The 19,775-nt window shown below is 37.2% G+C and overlaps 1 protein-coding gene across 1 annotated transcript in view; it reads right to left on the minus strand.

Annotated features, from left to right (window-relative positions):
• Positions 1–19,775, minus strand: part of LOC106922345 (adhesion G protein-coupled receptor D2) — a 79,174-nt gene that overhangs the window by 9,801 nt on the left and 49,598 nt on the right. Inside the window, exon 24 of the mRNA XM_014994660.2 lies at positions 5,060–5,133. Within this exon, the coding sequence (XP_014850146.2) occupies positions 5,060–5,133 (74 nt within the window). The remainder of the gene's footprint in view (positions 1–5,059; positions 5,134–19,775) is intronic.

Raw genomic sequence — 19,775 nt, forward strand, 5'->3', positions numbered from 1 at the left:
CCGTCCATCCATCCCACCCACCTCAACCCAAGCATAACTCACAGAAATGTCATCATGCTGTCAAGCTACCTCAATAAAAATATTTCGAAACTTTCAAGACATCAGTACAGACGGACACCAGGAAAGTGTAAAGGACTTCCAACTGAGATCGCGTGAGGTGAGCTATAGCAAAGCATAAAAAGGTCGATGTTTGTGATTTTAACGTTGTAAACTCTGCGTGAGCATTTGAGAAATTTTAGTGTTGGCCTGGGTGCGGGGGTGGTTGCAGGCTTCACCTCAGCACTGGTAACACCAGGATGATCTTTTCCTGCCTGCCCCAGTATCTCTACGACCAACTCCCTTCCTTCCCGCCAATACACAGCGATAGGGCACAGCCTTACACACGTAACTGTTATAGAAATGTAAGCATCTTCTTTAGACACCATTCTCCCTCTGACACTGACCTTTGTAACGAGGTAAAACCTGATTCAGTATAAATACTTGTCATTTACGCTTTATCACAGTGCAACCTGGACATTTGTTTTAAATAGATACTCTAAAGGCAATTTCAAGAAAAGGTGCCACTAATGAGTTGCTATAGCCTAGATGAAACTGAGGACGGATGGAATCTTTTATGCAAAAACTGAAAAAGATCAAGTTTTAAAATTCTGCAGTCAAATTTAGATAAAGCAAAAGGCAAATGTGTAGAATGTTTTGGTCTTACTAGTTGTTGTTTTTTTTGTTTTGTCTTTGGAGATTGAAAGTAGAAATACATATTTCTTGTTGCTGTTGTTGTGGTTTGGGTTGGTGAGGAAACTTTCATACATGATGTGTTGCACAGGTTTGCTAGGGTTAGTGTTCAGTGTTACTCTACATTTAATCAGCGAATAAAATATGATTTATCACTTATTAGCAAAATGTTGTAGAAAAAAAACATTTTCTTTTAATTTCAAAATTACTTTGTGTGACAATACTTTTGTGTTTACTTTGCTATAAAGTATCTTTTGCTAAAATGACAGAGCTACTGCATTTTTGATCCGATAACATTTTTCAGTTGGGTAAAGTTAGTCACATTTAAACAAAACTGGACATGTGCACAGTCACCTACAGATGGAGGAAACACTCTCAGTGCTGCCTGTGTCTGCTGAGGATGTGCGGTGCAGTGATGGCACATTAACGATCAGACCCATGACAGCAGTGTGCTCAGCCTCACTGAAAAAAAGCTTGCTGCCAGTGTTTAATTCAATGAGGATTGTTTGAGTGAAACAATGGCTTCTGGCCCCATTGAGATTAAGGGAAGGGTGAGAAAGGTGTGTTTGTCAATGGCAGCTGACTGTATTTTTGTGTTTTAGCCCACTGGTGATCCCGTGGGTTCGATGGGGTCGTGAATCAGACGTATCGCTGTGGTGCAAGGGACATCCGCTGTTTTTCCAGGTAACTCACAAAAACAGGTCAACAATGAGTGGCTAGAAGGGAAAATACAACCAGACATGCTCACTGTGGTACCATAAAGACTATTTAGAGACACTGGGAGTAAGTTGTGCTTATATTTAGGGTTACAGTTATTTTTAGTTAGAGTTTTCAAAACCATCTTACAATAAATAAATAAATAAATAAAATACACTATCTGATGAAGTATCTCATAAAGAACAGACAAAAAAAAAAAAGCCAGCCAACCCCATGGACAGTAGGGTTGGCTTTTTTTTATTTATTTTTTTATTAGCCACACCTGCTAATAAGGCTAATGATAAAACAAGCAATTGTTAAATGGTGGACCAACACTGACGCTGACAATACAAAAAGGACCTAGTCAGAACCCATGGTAACCTATTCCTAACATATAGTCTATTAAAATGCAAATACTTTTTCAAATGTTTCACTATACAGGAAAGTGACATTTTTGAACATTGTATAAATAGGGCCTGTCTAGCAGCCACTGGTTTTGTAATAATATTTAATTGGCTGTTTTTCATGTCTGATAAGACCTTTGACTTCAAAACAGGTTTCCTGGAAACCAGTATTATGTAATTTGTCATTTACACTCAGTTCAGTAGTAAGTCAGAGGCAACGGTCTCTGTTTTTATTTAATTTTATTTATTTGGGTAGTTTGCATTCCATGTAGTCCACTTCGACTATGCTAATGGAGTTTACTGATTTAGAGCTGCAGGTCTTAATGAAAATCCTCTGCCTGATGATCAGTGCTATTGATCACGTTGAGCTCCTGTTTTAAGCGGGGCTAATTGATCAATCACCACAGGTTGCTTTGGATTAATGGAACATGACTGGTACATGAACCTGCAGCTCTCTCCTCCCAAGGCATTTTTACCTTTCAGGAGTGTTTATGTGTGAGATACAATTGATCTATGGGTACAAATTTTTTTAAACCTTTGTGCACAACTTATAATGCATAATATGGTGCTGTGTTGTCCAGTTTAATTGAAGAATTTTTCTTGTCAGAGGTAATATTTAGGCTTCTACAAACTGAAAGTGCCTCTTCATAAAAAGGCAATAAAGCAATAAAAACAAATTTAAACGTGTACTGATGGTCATCTTTTTTAAGATAGCTTTTGACTATATTTGTGACAATGGAAATGCTCCAATCCATGATTTTTGGGTCATGATCTGATCCTTATATCCGAGTTTATTAATCCACAGATACCAATATTTTTCGATCCACGACCTATTAATTTAAACATTTACTGTTCAATTCTTATGATTTACAAGCTAATCGTATATAAACTGAGTCATGCTGTTGAAATTTGCGCATATACTTTAACAGTTTAACAGTTACATAATAGATATTGAAAATATTCTTTTGTATTCAAATTTACAATATGGTCAGTAGTTGAGATTCTAAATATGCAGATGACTGAGACAAAGGAGAGAGTGGATAGTTGGGCATAAACCACAGTAGGCATTAGAACATACTGATTCTGTAAAAAGCTTTCAGCTCTCTGGTTTTACAGTAAAATGCTGTAAAAGGTTCAAAACCCACCACCACAAGCAACAACATCGCACTGCGGTAAATAGTAATGATACCAGTATTTGACCAGGAACCGATGGTGGATTGGATTGGGCCCATCTCTGATCACAGATCACACCGCTAGGTTGTCAATATTGCACAAATTACCTTGCAGTCCATGGATTTGAAAATGTAAAATTTGGAAAAATTTGTGAAAGATCAAAACAACAACACACTCTTCAACAAACACAGAAAAGTGTGATGTCACTCTACCTAAGAGCAGGAATCAACATTTTCCGCTAAAAAGTTACAAGGTCGGTCTAACACAAAAAGTCAGTAATAAATACAAAATATCAGTAATAAATACATTAAATTACTTATTTATGTTTAAGGAGTTTTATAAAGAGAGCTTTTCAATCACATGTCTGTGCTTAGTGTTTGCTCTAGGTAACAGTTAATGTAGAAAAACTCTAAGTTGAATTTAGAACATAGTCATAAGCGTTAACTACCATCCAAATATTAGTACACACATCCAGGTTCAAAACACTCCCTGTGAATGACTGACATGCTGACCGACCACTAGTGACTCCACAGAGGCTTTGTTTTCTGTGCATATGAAAGAGTGGACTGGATATTCCAGCTGGCCTGTCATGGGACTCCCAATCGCGTGTGAACTGTACACAGAGGGAGCTGCGGCTAACAGGTCCAAAACTGAAACACTTAGCAGGATGAAAAGGTCAGCTGGGGTGAGCTCAGCAGGGTAAACCAGGAATAGTTTTCTTTGTGACTCTGAATTGTTTGAGCAACATTCCGGTCATGTGGAATTTTAATCTTAGTATTTTTCAACTTTAGAGAAACAAAATAAATCCTTGTTACAATACATGTAAAAAGAAATTCTATTCTATTTGCTTTTCACAAAATAACAATTAAAACAAATGCATTATTTGCATCTCATAACAAATTACATATTTCAATTTCCCACTGTTATTCATCTACAAACCTTTCCTTACAGAAACACACACACATCATGCCCACTTCTACGCATTTAGCTAACCTTGACCAACTAACCAGCCACACACTCTGCTCAAATCCTGCTGTCCTAACTTGCAGATGGTGCGGAATGAGATCACAATTCCACCCAACAACCTCTGGTGTGAACTTAATTGTGTACACTCAGGTATTGGGTTTCAGAGAGCGTCTGAAACTCCCAGCAAGTGAAGAGAAACAGACAGAGTGAACTTGACAATGAGCGAGAGTGCGACAGCGCAAGAAGAGAGGGAGAGAGGCACGGACCACCCAACAGCTGCAAAGGAAAACAAAGCCAGGGCAGCCGGAGAACAGAGTCGGCTTCGATCAGTTCGGAAGTAGGACAATTGAAAGATGTTGTGCAGGAGCTGCTTGCCAAGACAAGAAAAATGACAAAGTGAAGAAGAAAAACTGCATTTAATCAAAGAGTTGATCTTAAACTGTAAATGTATGCAGTGTGTAATGTTTAGCAGTATCAAAACAAAATTCATACACATTATGAAAGTGGTTTATGTGAGCAGAAAAAATATCCTTTAAAACAATTACATACAAAAACAAACATTAAGATCAGTTTTCAACACATACTGGGAGTTTCAGGAATGATAGCATAGTCAGCAATAAAAGATAATTTTAGAAAAAAAATAATGTAGTGTTATAAAGCAAACTAAAAAAAATTATAAATATTATGTTTTTTTTTTTGTTTGTTTTTGTTTTTTTTAACCAGATGAGCTTGCAAAACAATCTTATTACATTACATCATTTAATGATGAACATTTTTTTCTTTTTTTAAAAGGTAAATGCAATATTGTCTAAAGTGTATGAGAGGTTGTTTTAGTGGTGGCCACTAGGGGGACGAGTTTGTTAAATGTTGCTTCTGAAAGCTGGATGCTGGATGTGTTTCAGTGATGAGGCAGTCAGTTAAGCACTGAGCAGCCTGTGTGGGAGGTTTGGAGGAAGCCAGAAAGGGACTTATGCATCTAAATTTGTTGTCTACCTGTTCAGACCATTTTGCTGTTTTCCCAAACCACCATTTCCCTGAATTACCAATAATCTTATTATGTAAACTCTGTGCATATATAAAAAGAAAGTTACCTTTTTATCTGCTGGAGTCAATGTGGATGTTTGAAGCAGGGATTTTTCCTCAGCACATGGATTGGGTAACTGACCTGAAGACAGTCAAATGCAGGCATTGTTAGCTCTTTGAATTCCTGGGTGCACATTTTAAAACATTTTGTTTCTGCACATCATCACAAATTTTGTCTAATCATGATACAAAAAAAGGTCATTAGAACAGAATCACTGCAACAACATGATATAAAATTAATCAAAGCAGAAAGTAACAACTTACAAAATGCTTTGAAGTATAAAAATGAAATAATTGAATATAAGCAATTTAAATATATCAGTTTCATATACATGTGAAATTTCATATCTGAATATGAAATAAGAAGCTTTAAATTAAAATTTGAGACAGACATCAAATTTTGAGATACGTTTATTTACACATCTTCAGAAAATATTTAAATATCTCTTATCTTACACCAGCTGTGACATTTTATCTCTTTTTTGTTTTTTTATAAAAATCATGTAATAAGAAAAATGTTTATTGAAAAAAAGTAAAAGTAAGTCCTGAAGCTGTTGAGTCTTTTTTCTGTTTAGAAGAAACAGAAAAGTCAAAACATACTGGGTATGTTGGACCCTGTAAAGTTCTTAAATATACAATAGGTTAAGAATAGAATATGTAGACTTTGTGAGTTTTTCGTTTGTCGTGAACCTATCTACTTCCTCTGATTGTCAACTGTCTTGTCTCTGTCATGTTATTCATGACGAGTCACCGCTGCTCTCCACCCCGACACTGGTTTATGGATTGGTCTCCGAGGACGACTGCTTATTTGAGCAGGGTGGGCAGCATGCCTTTAACACATGTATCTACACACATTATGCAGTATCTTCATCTGTCTCCGTCTCATTTATATGTAAAAGGGCAGAAGGGCAGGTGGCTAGTCGAAAGGAGAGAGGTCAGTGTCCTGAAGGAGTTTATCTCTCTGAGATGTCAAAGTTATGGATGTGAAGAAGAGGGAGAGCAGGACAGAATGGTGCGACTCAAAACAATCTGGAAAGCATTGTTTTGTGACCAAGCTGATTTGTCACAGCCGTTACACTGTATAACTTATCTAAAAGTCCTCAAAGAGTCAAACACAATGATTAGGTGTGAATTACAAAGGTTAAACAAATTTGACACATTTCTGTGTTTATTTGCTTAGAAGAGAGTTGCAGTTAGAATCACATTCATGTTGTCTGTGGCTGTGACTTTTGCTGTAACAAGCCAGAATTAAAAACACTTCAAAGTAAGAGAAAGACTGAAGTAAACACAGAATTTTGAAACTATGTGCAATGAGTCACATTGGTGCATTGATGACAACACAGCCATAGACTGTAAACTGTTTCTCTAACCCAACTCCCAGAAAGTTCAATTCATTTGAATGCAAGCACTGTAAAATCCTTCAGTGTCCATCATTAGTGACTCAGATTAAATGCTGAGTTTGTGAAAAAAAAAAAAAGACACTTATTGGAAAATTTAAAGCTAGCAGAATGAAACTGCAGTATATTAGATGATGGAAACAAAATATTTGTATTATTGAAGAAACAGTAAATGTTCTTTAGTTCTACTACATAACTTCTCCCTGATGCTTCACAGTACATCCAGGAAGGCAAATCTCCCTGCCAGGGCAGCTTTATGAGGTAAAACCTTTTACTCTGATGGTCTGATTTGGCCTGCGACAGCAGTAAAATGATGATACCAGCAAAATATCCCAAAAAGGCTTTCTGCAGCATAAACAGACCTTTATGTAAACAAAAGTACAAGTTCAGAAATTGTTTCATTTTACGATGATCACATTAGATCATACAGTGGGATCTGACAGGAGGTAAAAAAAAAGAAAGAAATCTTTCAAAAGTTTCAAAACTTGGCAAATTTGTGGCGATTTTACAGATATAATTACATAATTTGTTATGGGCCTCTGAAAGTCCGTTATTTGACATTGGACGTACAGGCTTCTTAAAACATTCCCAGGCACACTACAGCATCAGGATCCAAACTCTTGTGTCTTTTCTTGTATTTGATAAAGCAAAGTGCATGTCCTTCTGATGATGCCATTTAAATGTGGCTTTGTTCATGAACTGTCTTGAAATTAAAAAATAAAATATGCATCACAATGTAGATCACAATGAAACCTACATGCGATGTAGTATTACAAATAATGACACCAACGACACTGGAAACTGTAACTGAACATAGCAGTCGTTATCAATTCAATCAGAACAGTTGTGCTGTGATAAAGCGTTAGTGTTGCACGGGAAAAAGAACATTTATGCCGTTTGCGTGGAAAGTAACTGCATTTTACCAAATCAGAGTTTGGTAATGTGTGGAGGACAAACAACTAAAAAGTTTTCTGAAAAGATGAGGGTAACACTGGCAGTGAGCGGTGCAGAGGGAAGGTTGGGTTCAGGAAGTTTTCACTCCTTTTTTTCCCAGTGTGCCCCTGGCCTTTCCAATTTCCAGTGAATTGCTGAAAGAAGCCAGATACAGGCAGGGTAATCTCCAGCTAATAAGAAGCTTTATTGAAAACAGACAGCCGGTGACATATTACAAGCTTGAAAGATGCGTGCTTACATTTGTACACACACAATCACACTGACAACTTAATGCACATGACCACACAAAGATGTATAATTGCAGTGCGGTGTATGACGACAAAGACTAGAAAGAAACAATCACTGAAAATGTGTAAAACTATAAAACAAGCACATGTGCAAACATCAACACACCAACAAATACACAAAAACCTCACCAGACCCAGATTCTTTATCCTACCACTGACTTCAGCCCTCTACTACCATTGCAGAAAAGTGCAAGCATATAGCAAAAATATCAAAAATTCCATTATAATGTATCAATTATCAATTAAGAAGCAAAGAACAGGATCGCTATGGGTTTTACTTATGTGAATGTGTCTGTTTTATGTGACTGCATGAGAGAATAGGAAATAACAATGAGAATTCTCAATAATTTGTGAAATACTGTAGAAGTAAAGTGAGAGAAAAAAAAACATGCAAATAAGTTGTTACCGAAATGTGCATCAGATATGTGCAGTATGTGGCTCACACAAATGTGTATAGTGGTTCTGATGAATAAATACAGTTTCTGACACTGAAGTTCCATTATAATAAGTGAATAGAAGACATTAAATAAACTGACAGAGGTGCCCCATTAAAATGTATTGGACTAGTCAATGGGGCTCATCTGTTTCTAGGGTGGTACTAGTGATAAAGGAGCATCAGAATTGCTACCTTTTGTATTTTCATAAATAAAGGTTTTATGAACCTCAATTTGTACTTCCATTGCCTACTTTTAGTGTTGAATTACTCTCAGTATTACTTTTATGAACGTAAGTGAATCACATGGTGTCCACATTCGTTAAAAAACTATGAACTAGTCCTTCAGTTTAAGGAAACTACCAATCACAAGCCAATTTTAGCATCCTCAAAAGATATGGTTAGTCAATCAAATTTTTCTCACAATACTTATGAAACATTTGTATTTTTTCTGTCATTCTATTACGTTTTCTTTCCCTCAGGGTATCTAAATTCTACTACACAATTTAAAAGTGATGTACCACTATCCCATCATTTTGTAAACAAGTGTTGCTGGTTAATCAAAAAGGTGATCCTTACTAAATGACTTTCAAAAGTTTCAAAAAGCAGCTTACACTTTATGAAGAAGAAGTCTAGTTCACAAAAAATATTGTGGCATTTTACTACACAATCTTGTTCTATAAGATCCTGTAGAACTCCACCTACAAAACTGCTCTACCTTGCAGCTCGGGATCATACTTGCTGTTTCTAAAAGGGGAGTTTCTTAAGTGTATAATAAGAATATTGTAATTGAAGTATTTATCGGTGTTTGCAACCATCTACTTTTGCACATGGATCTGTAAAAAACACTGCTGACAATATCTTCCCAGTTACAATCTCCTATAACTGGATACCAGTGAATTCACTGTTCAGGAAATCAGTTTAAAGTCATTTGGCCTTTTTGACATGATTCATTATTCCACTGTAAGTAGTCAAAGGAAGACGGATACGGGTTATCATTAACGTGCTTTTTTCATAGAAGTGACATATGGGTTTCATTCCTCGGTGTTTAGACCCATGTCAAATGCATGTTTAGACATGCCAACATACATTGCAAGATAATAAATACTGTGACAGCAGCTTTACCAGAAGTAGATTGAGAAGTATGACAAGGAACCCAACCCAAGTCTCTGAATTCCCTTTTTTAAAAGCAATCAAGGAGCGACATGAAGCCTCATACACAAACACCTCTCATCACAATCCACAGGACTCAGAGAAAGCTAGAGCGTGTTTAAAGGAGTTGGCATTCTCTACTTGACTGAGGCAGATCATAGAAGAGTTTGAGAAAAACACATGGCTGGAAAAAGAAGAAAGAGAGTTTGAGTCTGAGGTTTCAGAGAAACTTTTGTGATTTACAAACCACCAACTTGGCACTCAGACACCCTCTCTCATTATATTTGTAAGCATTTGTATTTGTTCTGCACAGTTCTGAGCTTTTAAATTGTTTTCATGTCAGCTAAAAACAAAACATAGTCGCTCAAATATACAAGGGCAAACTGTTGAAAATGCAAAAAAAAAAAAAAAGGGAAATATGCTAATAATCAAACTGCATAAGCATACATATCACTTTTCTATACAAAATAGCATCCATTCCAAATGCATTTCCTCTTTCTCGCACACACAACCATTCATCCTAAGAGTGCCTCACCCCCTTGTGTAAAGCACTCCCAGTGTTCTGCTTACACCATCAGCAGCATCAAAAAGGACAATCTATGTTCCCTCCTCTGTCTTCTTTTTTTCATTTGAGTGACTATGAGCAGTAGCTGCAGCAGCTGCAGCATCTCTCCCTGCCCGTGCTCAGTCGGGGTGAGGCAATAGGTTTAGCAGGCGAGGAGGCGAGGCAGATTTATGGTGGTGGATGTGACCTCTGGGGCCGTAACACGGTGATGGGTGAGTGGCTCTCAGCGGTAAGCTACTGGCACTTGACAAAGTGCCCGAAGCAGAATGAATTTACTTCTCTTTTCCTCAATCATCAAGCAGCCACTGCCCTGACCCCCATCCTGACTGCTATAACAAGATCTCCCATCTCACAAGGGCCTGAAAAATTTACTGTCACATCTACTTTTCAATGAGCTCAAGTGAGCACTTCTTTCACCTTCAGCGGAGCAGGTGCTGGTGTCGAGCAGGGCTAACCTGCCCCCAGTATGAGTTTGCGTGTGTATGTTTTATGTGTGCGCGCATCAGGGGGAACTTACACGGAGAGCACTCTGCACCCACAGGTAAGCTGGTGAACGCACCTCTGTGTTCATCCACAGCCCTTAATAGGGCATTTATAAGTAGACAAAACAAAGCAGGAAATACCCAAAGACACACAGGTATTCCACGGTTTCATGCAATGTTTATAAAACTTGTGCGTTTTCTGCAGCACTCTTAAGTGTAATAAGGTTACCAGGGACACAGAGGGCAGAACTATATGGATGTCAATAGACACCTCTCCCATTTATATTAAAAGTCAATCTACCTTAACACATCTCTTATACACACAAGCACACACAGCAGGCATTATGGAATTTGTGTGTATGAAGGCTTTCATCAGCCTGATGGCAGTAGAGTTGGACTTAATGATCCCGGTATTCTTTTTTTTTTTTTTTTTTTATAACCAGTCGATAAATCTTGATGCCAACACATTTAAATTTCACCTTTCATGCTCTCTACTCGCTAGAATGAAATATAGTGAAGGTAAAAGAAAATTAAGAACATCAAATGAAAGCTAAGAAGGATGCAACAGATTTTTTTTCTTCAGTCCAAATTGTTTTGGATCCTTCCATACACCTGATAATAAATGAAATACTGTTTCTGTTTAGTTTCCACACATTCGAGCAAAAAAAAAAAAAAAGAAAAAAAAAAGAGTTTTAATAAATTTGACAAAAATACCTTGAATCTCAAAATGAATAACTCAGTATGGACTGTAAAGGTTACTTTGTCCTCGGGTTCAACTAAAGCTAATGAGAGACTGAAATGGTTTGAAATCAAATAATCTCTACTTCTTTTTCCTTTTTCAATTCATTAAAAAAAGAATAGGATTTTCTTACTTTTTAAAGAAAACAGTAAATATATATTGAATATTGAACATTAAAATTTTGAAGAAATGTACAGATTTGATGCAGTTAAAGCTGTTAATTCAGCACGGTAAAACAAATAATTTAAGCTGTGTGGTCATGAACTTCAGTATTTTGTAAAATCAGGTAATATCAAAGTCTAAAAACAACAAGACAAATGTTTTCAAATCAAATTGATTATTTTTTCTTCTTTTAGGTACACTGAACAAATAACTTCTATAATGTTCAAATATTTTAGAAAGATGAAAATAATTAAGTGCAATTTTGATTCGAAATAGTAAAGCTACACGGAAAAAAGGTTAACTTTGCATCCTATAGAGTCCCTGAGAGACAAACAAATATGTTGCATTTCAATTCAGAATCAATTTGAAAATAAATATCTAGTTAGTAAATCTTGGGTCCACCATGCAGAATGATTCAATAAAACAGGAGATAAAATAGCTCATGACTGTTCTTCTTTATAACACAAGAGGGTTTTAAAAAGTACTGCACTATATTGTCCATTGATATTACAGTTACACTGCCAATCAATAACCTGTGCATTAGACAAAGAAACTAGCCTGTGCTCACATTTCTATTTGTCAAGTTCAGTCTTGAATATGTCATTACTAATTCAAGCTCTTTTCTTTTTATGATCCCAGCCTCACCAGCTCGAATAATGTTATCATGATGAGCCAATAAAAATCAATGATTAAACACGTGTAATTTCCCAGAGACAATGTATTAAAATTTATTGTCTCTTGCCTTGCAGCGGGCAGCACGAGAGCCCCGGAGCGACTTACTGTCTGTGGGTTACAACTGAAAATAAAATGGGGATTAAAAGCTACTCAATGAGCTGCTGTGAAATTGATCAGGCTATGAAAGCCGCTCCGCGGCTGCTCTCGCCTGTTAAGCTCCAGAGTGCAGGATTAAAACTGTGGTAGAAAGGGAACGGTGATGTTTCAGACAGAAGACTGGAGAGACTGAAACCCGGATAGGCTGAAGGGAATTCTCATGATGTAACGCAGAAAACAGCTTTGCTTGATGAGATACAAAGATTTGAAGGAATTCACTGTCACTCAAATGTTTGCTTACATGAGAAGGAACAAAACTGGTGATAGAGAATTTGAACGGATGAAAGAAAAACTCTAATACGTAGCAATAATTATATGCTTTAGCAGGTAATCTATACATCTAAATAAAATCATAGGATGTCAACATATATAGAAAAACAAATACAACTAAAATAAAAGCATGGAATAACATGCAGAGAGTACAGCAGCCAATCCATAATCTCTAACATAGTAATATCCAAAATAGTCTGTGATGTGCAAAGAGCTTCAGCACTTAAAATCAAGCTCCGGTTTGGTGGTCCTGCTCTGCATGCCACACAGACTTCTGTTCTAGTCTCTTCCAACCTCTCTGGTTAAAAACACAAATACCACATTCACTTGTATCTCTAGGAAACTCTGTGGGGCCATGTTCTCCAATAACCCATGGAGATTTACTGTTTGATCATCAACTTGGACAGTATTCCGTTTGGACTCCTTTTTTAAATTACATAAAACGAGAAAGAAAAAAAAAAAAAAATCCAGTGGCCACAAACAACACGTCTGGCTCAATCAGTGGCAGTGGCTCAGCAAACTGCATTTTTCTTTTAACTTTCAATTCTCCTAAGCATCCGTGCTTCACAGCCCCTAGGGCTATTGCCTTTCTCAATCTGTCCCTGGAGAGGCAGGAGTTATGGTCCCTGTCGATTGAGGAGAAAGGGATGTTATTCCCCTGTCACCTCCTGGTCGTGCCGCCATCCTCCCAGCCCTGATCTACAGCCTAACCACACTGCCTCCCCTTACCGCCTTCCTCTCTCCCTTTTCCCCACTTTTTTCTGTCGTAAGCTGCGGATATGTCGTTGCCATGGACTGTTGAGATGTGGATGATGGAAAAACGTTCTTGCAAAGGGAGTGGAGGTGCTGGTAGTGGCTGATGTTTTTCTGTCATGATTGTTAAATTACATGAAATTTGCTTATCCAGATGGACAACAGATTCTAACGGATATTGAAATAAATGTATTTCAGTAACCAAATGCTGCACATTCATCCATTTACAAAAAGAATTGTGCCATTGTGCCAGATGGGGGAAACAGAGTGGGCTGAGGAAGAGGGGATGTGAGACCCGGTGGCCCAGGGGAGGTGACCTATCCCAGGGCACATGCAGGTCCTTGAATGACACCCTTGATAGTGGAGCACTGACAGGGTTAAACATGAAAGGCAGTTATCTGAAGATTACATGTGCTGGCCGTTAACTCATGTCACAGGGGTCTAGGTAGATGTGATTTCCTATTCTTTTTCTTTTTTTGGCTGACTCTATATATATATATATATATATATATATATATATATATATATATATATATATATATATATATATATATATATATATATATATACTGAAGCCATTAAATAGACAATAAAAGACTAAAAACTATAGTAATGAAGGTAACAGAAAGTTAATGTAGAACAATATCTCAAACAGGCAAGAAAAAAAAATCAAAGCAACAGTCCAGATATGCGTTTCATGAGGGAATAACATTATAAAATGCTATAAAACTCAACCCCTCTTAACAACTCTTGTTCTTAGTTAACTTTGCAAATTGCATGCACGCAGAGTTAACGTGGTTTCACAGAAACCTCACAGAGGGAAACTTTCTTTTCTTTGTTCTCAAACTGAAATAGGATTTATCAAAACTTAAGATGCTGCAAATCACTTAAACAACCAGAACCAGCACAGACATTAGTACACCTGACACATGCACAGCAGACAACGTCCAGACCTCGAAGTGTTTGGACCTATTTCCATACTGCCCAGTGCTCATCTTTTTTTTCCCCTCTTACTATTATGCAACTTAGGCAAATCTTGAGTTTGTGAGGGTCTTTCTGGGTGAAAGAATAAATAAATAAGCAGATAAACAGATGAATAACCCAGAGGGATGGGAGCGCATGTGGCTTGGCCATCCATCATATATCCTATTACCCTCCACTCAGCAGCTCCTGCAGTATATATAATGTAGTCAACCTCCATAAGCAGATACAAATTCAACTGTTTTCCTCCTCAATTTGTTATTACTGACAACAGCATGGACTGTGCCTTGTTGTTTCTCTGAATTATGAATAGATTCCCCTCACCAGACTTTCACTTGTGCATGATAGTGTGGTGTTTTATGCAGAACAGCTGTGGAAAACAAATGTGTAAAGCCTAGCGCAACTTGTAGCAGTTGGACAAATATGCATAAACAGCTGCGTTTAAAGGTACCAAATGGACTCAATTTTTCAACTCTGGATGGGTTATATTGGGGTGATGAATATAAAATACCACGCCACAATGCAAGTGCAGGGAATGTAGCTGTTTAAGTGTTTCAAATGATCTAAGAACTGATTCAAGACATTTTACAGTAAACAACGATACAGTAGACATGTAAATCAAAATCTCAATTCTTGCCACAAGTTCCGTTTCCAAATTTAGTCTTGGAACAACAAATACTATGAGTACTATTCACCAGTTGTGTGACATAATTGGATTGGGTGGGTAAAACAAAGAATGGGAGGAAGAACTATCAAAGAAAAGTTATAAAGTAAATAAGAAACTAACAAATCAGATGTAATATTGAGATTGACAGAAACCAAGCTGTGAGTGGTAGGGGAATGTAAATATATGGCAAACATTTCACCCACCGCTTGTTTGTTTGGCTATTTACACTGTGAGGCTACAATCAGGTTCTTCAAAGCTTCAGCCCACATGACAAGAGCCTATTTCAGGGCCGCACTTCCCCCAGATAGCTGAGCCAAATCTCATTCCACACACACACACACACACACAAACCCAACGTCATATGTATTTAGTGGTCCATCATTTCAAAATGTAAAAAGGATGCTGGGGGGAATTAAGTTTAATTCGTGTACAGAGGAAAAAAGAGTGAGAGAGAATAGGAGGATAAATTGTAAGGAAGTGATTTTTTTGTGACTTGGCTGAACTCTCAAACCCTGTTTGGTTAGAGCAGATGTGGAATTAGTACACATCAGTTTGCATCAGTGAGACACTAAACACAAGCTGCTTCTTAGATGCCAAATACCTCTCTGTCATACAGACACAAACATGTGCATGCCTCACTTCTAGTGTCTATGGTTCTGCTAGAGTGATTATCAGGATGATGTCAGTTCCCAGAGGATCAAATTCTTCTACTTGCTTTTTTTTAACCGTGGTAGTGCTGAGATACCTGTGGAGTGTGAAAAAAATATTTTAACTAGGGAAAACAGTCAGGTTTTCGTTTCATTTAAAATAACAACAAGCCAACAGTAGTTGAGAGGCAGAAGAAGGCGACTGTCACACCTGTTTCAGATTGTCAAACACATAAACACATATTAAAATCCAACAAATAAATATAAAACACAGTTTTTCTAATGGCAATTTAATTTATTAAATAAGAGGAAAAGCAACCAGGCTCTTTACAAAATAAGTTGTTCCCCACAAAAGATAATAGCTGGTTGTGACACAATTTGGGATGTTTGCGATAACTGACAATCAGTTTATATTTATGGTGGAATTTTGTCCCAATGTTCTTAGCAGAACAGCTTTAATACAACTGTAAAGTAGAGTTTCTTCAAGCTGCCGCAAGGTTATCTGAAAATGATGTCAACTGATGCTTAGAAAGCATCAGATCTTATAAAAGAAAATTGTGATTTCAGGAAAGTGTGTTCTTACTGCTCAGTGTATTTATGGAATGATTTTGAAAGGAGCTGTCAGGGGTTAAGGTAAGATCCTGTTAGATAAAGACATTCTTCAGAAAATGAGGGAATTCACAGAATTTAGCTAATTTTTCCTGAGTCAAAAAGGCCATTAGAAAGCAGTGCAAACTTTATGAAGCCCAATGAATGATAAGAAAAAGGCCTAATTTGGACTTATGAAATTGAACTAATACCTGTAATAACTTTTAGGAAATGGTCTGAACGCCTACAAGAAAAGAAGGAAAGAAGAAAGGTTATATTTTAGGATATCAAGACATTTAATGCCAATGTGCATCATTTTAATGTCCTCCTGTTTTGAAAAACATGTGTACACTAAAAATAAATCTTATTGTTAAATAGTTGTAGTTATGTTCTGATTTTGCAGCAGTCCACCTACAGTCCCCAAAGTGCATGACCAACTATAGTACATTTGCAAAAGCAGTAGGTGATCTGATAGCAAGTACTAAGATGAAATCACTTTGAGCACGTCTTTCCACAAGAAAAGTCTTTCGACTGGGATCCTGTTTCATGTCAGTGAAATAAGCTAAATATGGATGACAACCTGTAGTGTGTGAGAGAGGAAAGTAAGTTGGAGTCAACCCCAGTGTGATGTCAGCAAAAGTCTGTGTATAATTTGCAGAAGATGCATTTGATAGACCACCAAACTGTTTTCTATCTGCAAGGCCCCAAATTGCAAGAAATGCTAAGGAACATGTGCGGAATGGAAGAAGGGAAAAGGTGTCAAATGTCAGACTCAAACTGGAATTCGCTTCCTACAAAGCGGGTTGGTTTAGCTTTAAACAAACGTTTCCTAACAAACACTTTGTGGACAACATGAAACTGTAAATTACGCTTCCTTAATTAGAAACACCCCAGAAATATGTGAGAAAGCAAAACAATTGTCAAAAATATCAGTGTATGCACAATAACTGCATACACTTTTGCACATTTGGTCATTTCATTTAAGAAAAAAAATTTCTGGTATGAGTGCAAGTAACAGGCCGTGTGTTATGTGCTTCGGGCACATTATGATTTTTGTCTACTTTTTTTTTGTTGTTTTTTAATAGACCTTGATTAAATGAGTTTCGTAAATATATTTTGGAGTTTGGATAATTTCTTTTTGGATATTTAATTACGTTAATTTGTGGGGCTGTTGGTCCGCCTATAAATAGGCTGGCTTTCAGCATGTAGGGAGCCTCCCCTCCATTCCTGCCTGGGCTCCGCCTTTCCGCACGCTAGACCAGCCGCTGTGGGCCGCAGCTGAGGCTTCCAGCCTGCCATGTGGTACCTTTTGTTTGTTTTTTCCGTTGTGTGTTTGGCCTGGTGGGACCGGTTGTCCTGTTTTCGATTTTTCTTTTGCATTAGGTTCTTTTGTTTCTAGTCCGGTACTAGTAGGGGCTTCGACGGCCCTGTATAGGGTTGGCCCCCTGCTGTACCGTTTTGTTCTGTTTGACCGGCTCACCAGGTCCAACTTTCTGTTACTACTTTTGGGGTTTTGTTTCTTTATTTTTTGGGACACGGGATTTGAGGGCTCGAACTTCATTTTCTCCTCAGGAAATCAGAAGATGCTGACCCGAGAAAATCAAAGTTAAGAGAATTTATAAATAAAAACATTTTGGTTGAACCCTCATCTGTTGTCTCGTGTCCTCAGATATGTTGTGCCCTTGGTGGACGTAACACCGTGGGATTTACAAAACTTGTGGTGGTACATGCTTTAACAATTGATGACTTAAAGTAATTTTCTAAAATCTTAATATATAAATAAAATTTCCATTTTTTATTGATTTAATTTATTCTTCCCACCAAAATTCACTAATTCATTTTCATTGGTTTTTCAATACAGAGATAAAAAAATTGTAATGCAATAGAAGAGTACAAAGGGATAAAATGGTTCATTTATGGGTCCAAAAACAAGTAAAAGCTTTGAGTTGACCAAGAGATGGCATGTGTTTTTATCAGAGTATGTCAAGATGACAGCTAAGACCAGACCACATCTTAAAGTTATGATAACTATAAGTGCAATATGTGCATATTTTTAAGTTAATTATGAATATAGATGAATGTAAGGAAGTGCTATATAAAAGGCATAGTCCAATCAAGCACATCTCAAAGCACAAGAGGCGAGAGAGGGAAACTCTTCGACCTATGGATTTAGAATAATGTGAACATGAAAGGAAACCAAGCAAAGTAAAAAATTACATGAGGCTACACAAATGGCCTACCATGTTATTGCAGCTCAAAAGGGCTCGCAACCTTCAACTCTGTCATTGTTTGAGATCCTTCTCATCAGAAATGCAACACTCATTTACACAGACAAACACCCACACATCGCTTTCAGTTCAAAATCCCCCATACTTCACCTCCCACTCCTTTTTATGCACTTGTCCTTCTGCTGCGCGCACAGCAAACATGTGCTACGCTTGGTTATAATTCCCCCCAACACATACCCTGAATATAACCCATCATCTGCTGTGAAGAACTTTGGCATCCAATTTGAGTACACAGGAAGATGAGAGAAGAATCTTCTGTGCAAGCCACATCCAGCTGAAACCAGATATTTATCTTTACTGCATTAAAGGACAAACTTTTTTTCCTTTCTTTAAATTCAGGAGTTTACAGTCTCTGCCGTAGTACCTGGTAGCATTGCCTTTAAAACTGTATGATGGGGGTCAAACATTGTGGTGCTCACAGACTTATGAAAAGCACATTTTGGGAAAAGCCTGATGTCCGCAGTCATATAAAATTCATCCGGTTGAGGAAATCATTTTATATTGTATCTTATGTGATGGTGTTATATTTTGTCCTGCACTCTATGTTATTGTCTACCTGGTTGTTTGATGACGGGAGTACAGGAGCTGGTCTGTGGATAAGAATGTACTCTTTGGGACAATAAAGTCTAAAGTCTATCCCTCATAATGTTTAGCTCTGCCCACAAATTTTCCGTGGGATTTAGGACAGGACTTTGTGAATGTCACTCCAAAACACTGACCTTGTTGTCCATTGTTAGCCCTTTTATCTTAATCTGGCAGAATGTTTAAATATTCACTGTGCGTTTGCCCAAGCTTTAACTTCCTGGATGATGCTTCCAGACATTACTTTAACACTTGCACATAATGTCCTTTCCTCATGTCTTTTTTGCTTTTAAGTGTGCAAGTCCCTAATGCAGAAAAACATCAATATAACTACATGCTGCCTACTTTGTACAGTTGGGATTGTAAGATGATGCTGGCAAACTTTCCTCTATTTTTGTCAACTGTATTGATTTTCCTTGTGGTCAAGAAAAAAAGGGTTTGTCTTATTTTATTTCTTTCACAGTATAGGGTTTGCACTGTAAATATTATCAAATAAATGTTTGGCAAAAGATGATATTTTGAAAAAAAAAAACAAAAAAAACAAAAAAACAAACACTTAGTCGGAACTTATTAGAACCTAAAAATTTTAATTAATTATTTTAATCAATCATTTCCTTACATGGGTCATTTGGTGAATATCATATTTAATTAATCTGAATTGGAAAAAAGTGTGAGAACATAATAAAACTCTTGCCTCTTCAAAACAAAACAGCAATTACGTAAAAGACATACCACAAAAGTCGACAGCTACACTAACTTGTGCAGTTAAAAATACACCAGAGTGCTTAGAAAGGATTTGACATGACATGATTAGTCGCAGGGTACTGACTGTGCAAATTTGTCTTCTGCATAATATAACTGCATGGCACTGAGTGAGCACTTCTACAATCCCAGCACTTAATCACATAAAGCCGATTACATTTGCATGTTGCAGTGGCGAGGTAGA

The sequence above is a fragment of the Poecilia mexicana genome, unplaced genomic scaffold, assembly GCF_051168715.1.
Source record: "Poecilia mexicana isolate PSO_F unplaced genomic scaffold, ASM5116871v1 scaffold_4, whole genome shotgun sequence".
NCBI classification, from domain to species: domain Eukaryota; kingdom Metazoa; phylum Chordata; class Actinopteri; order Cyprinodontiformes; family Poeciliidae; genus Poecilia; species Poecilia mexicana.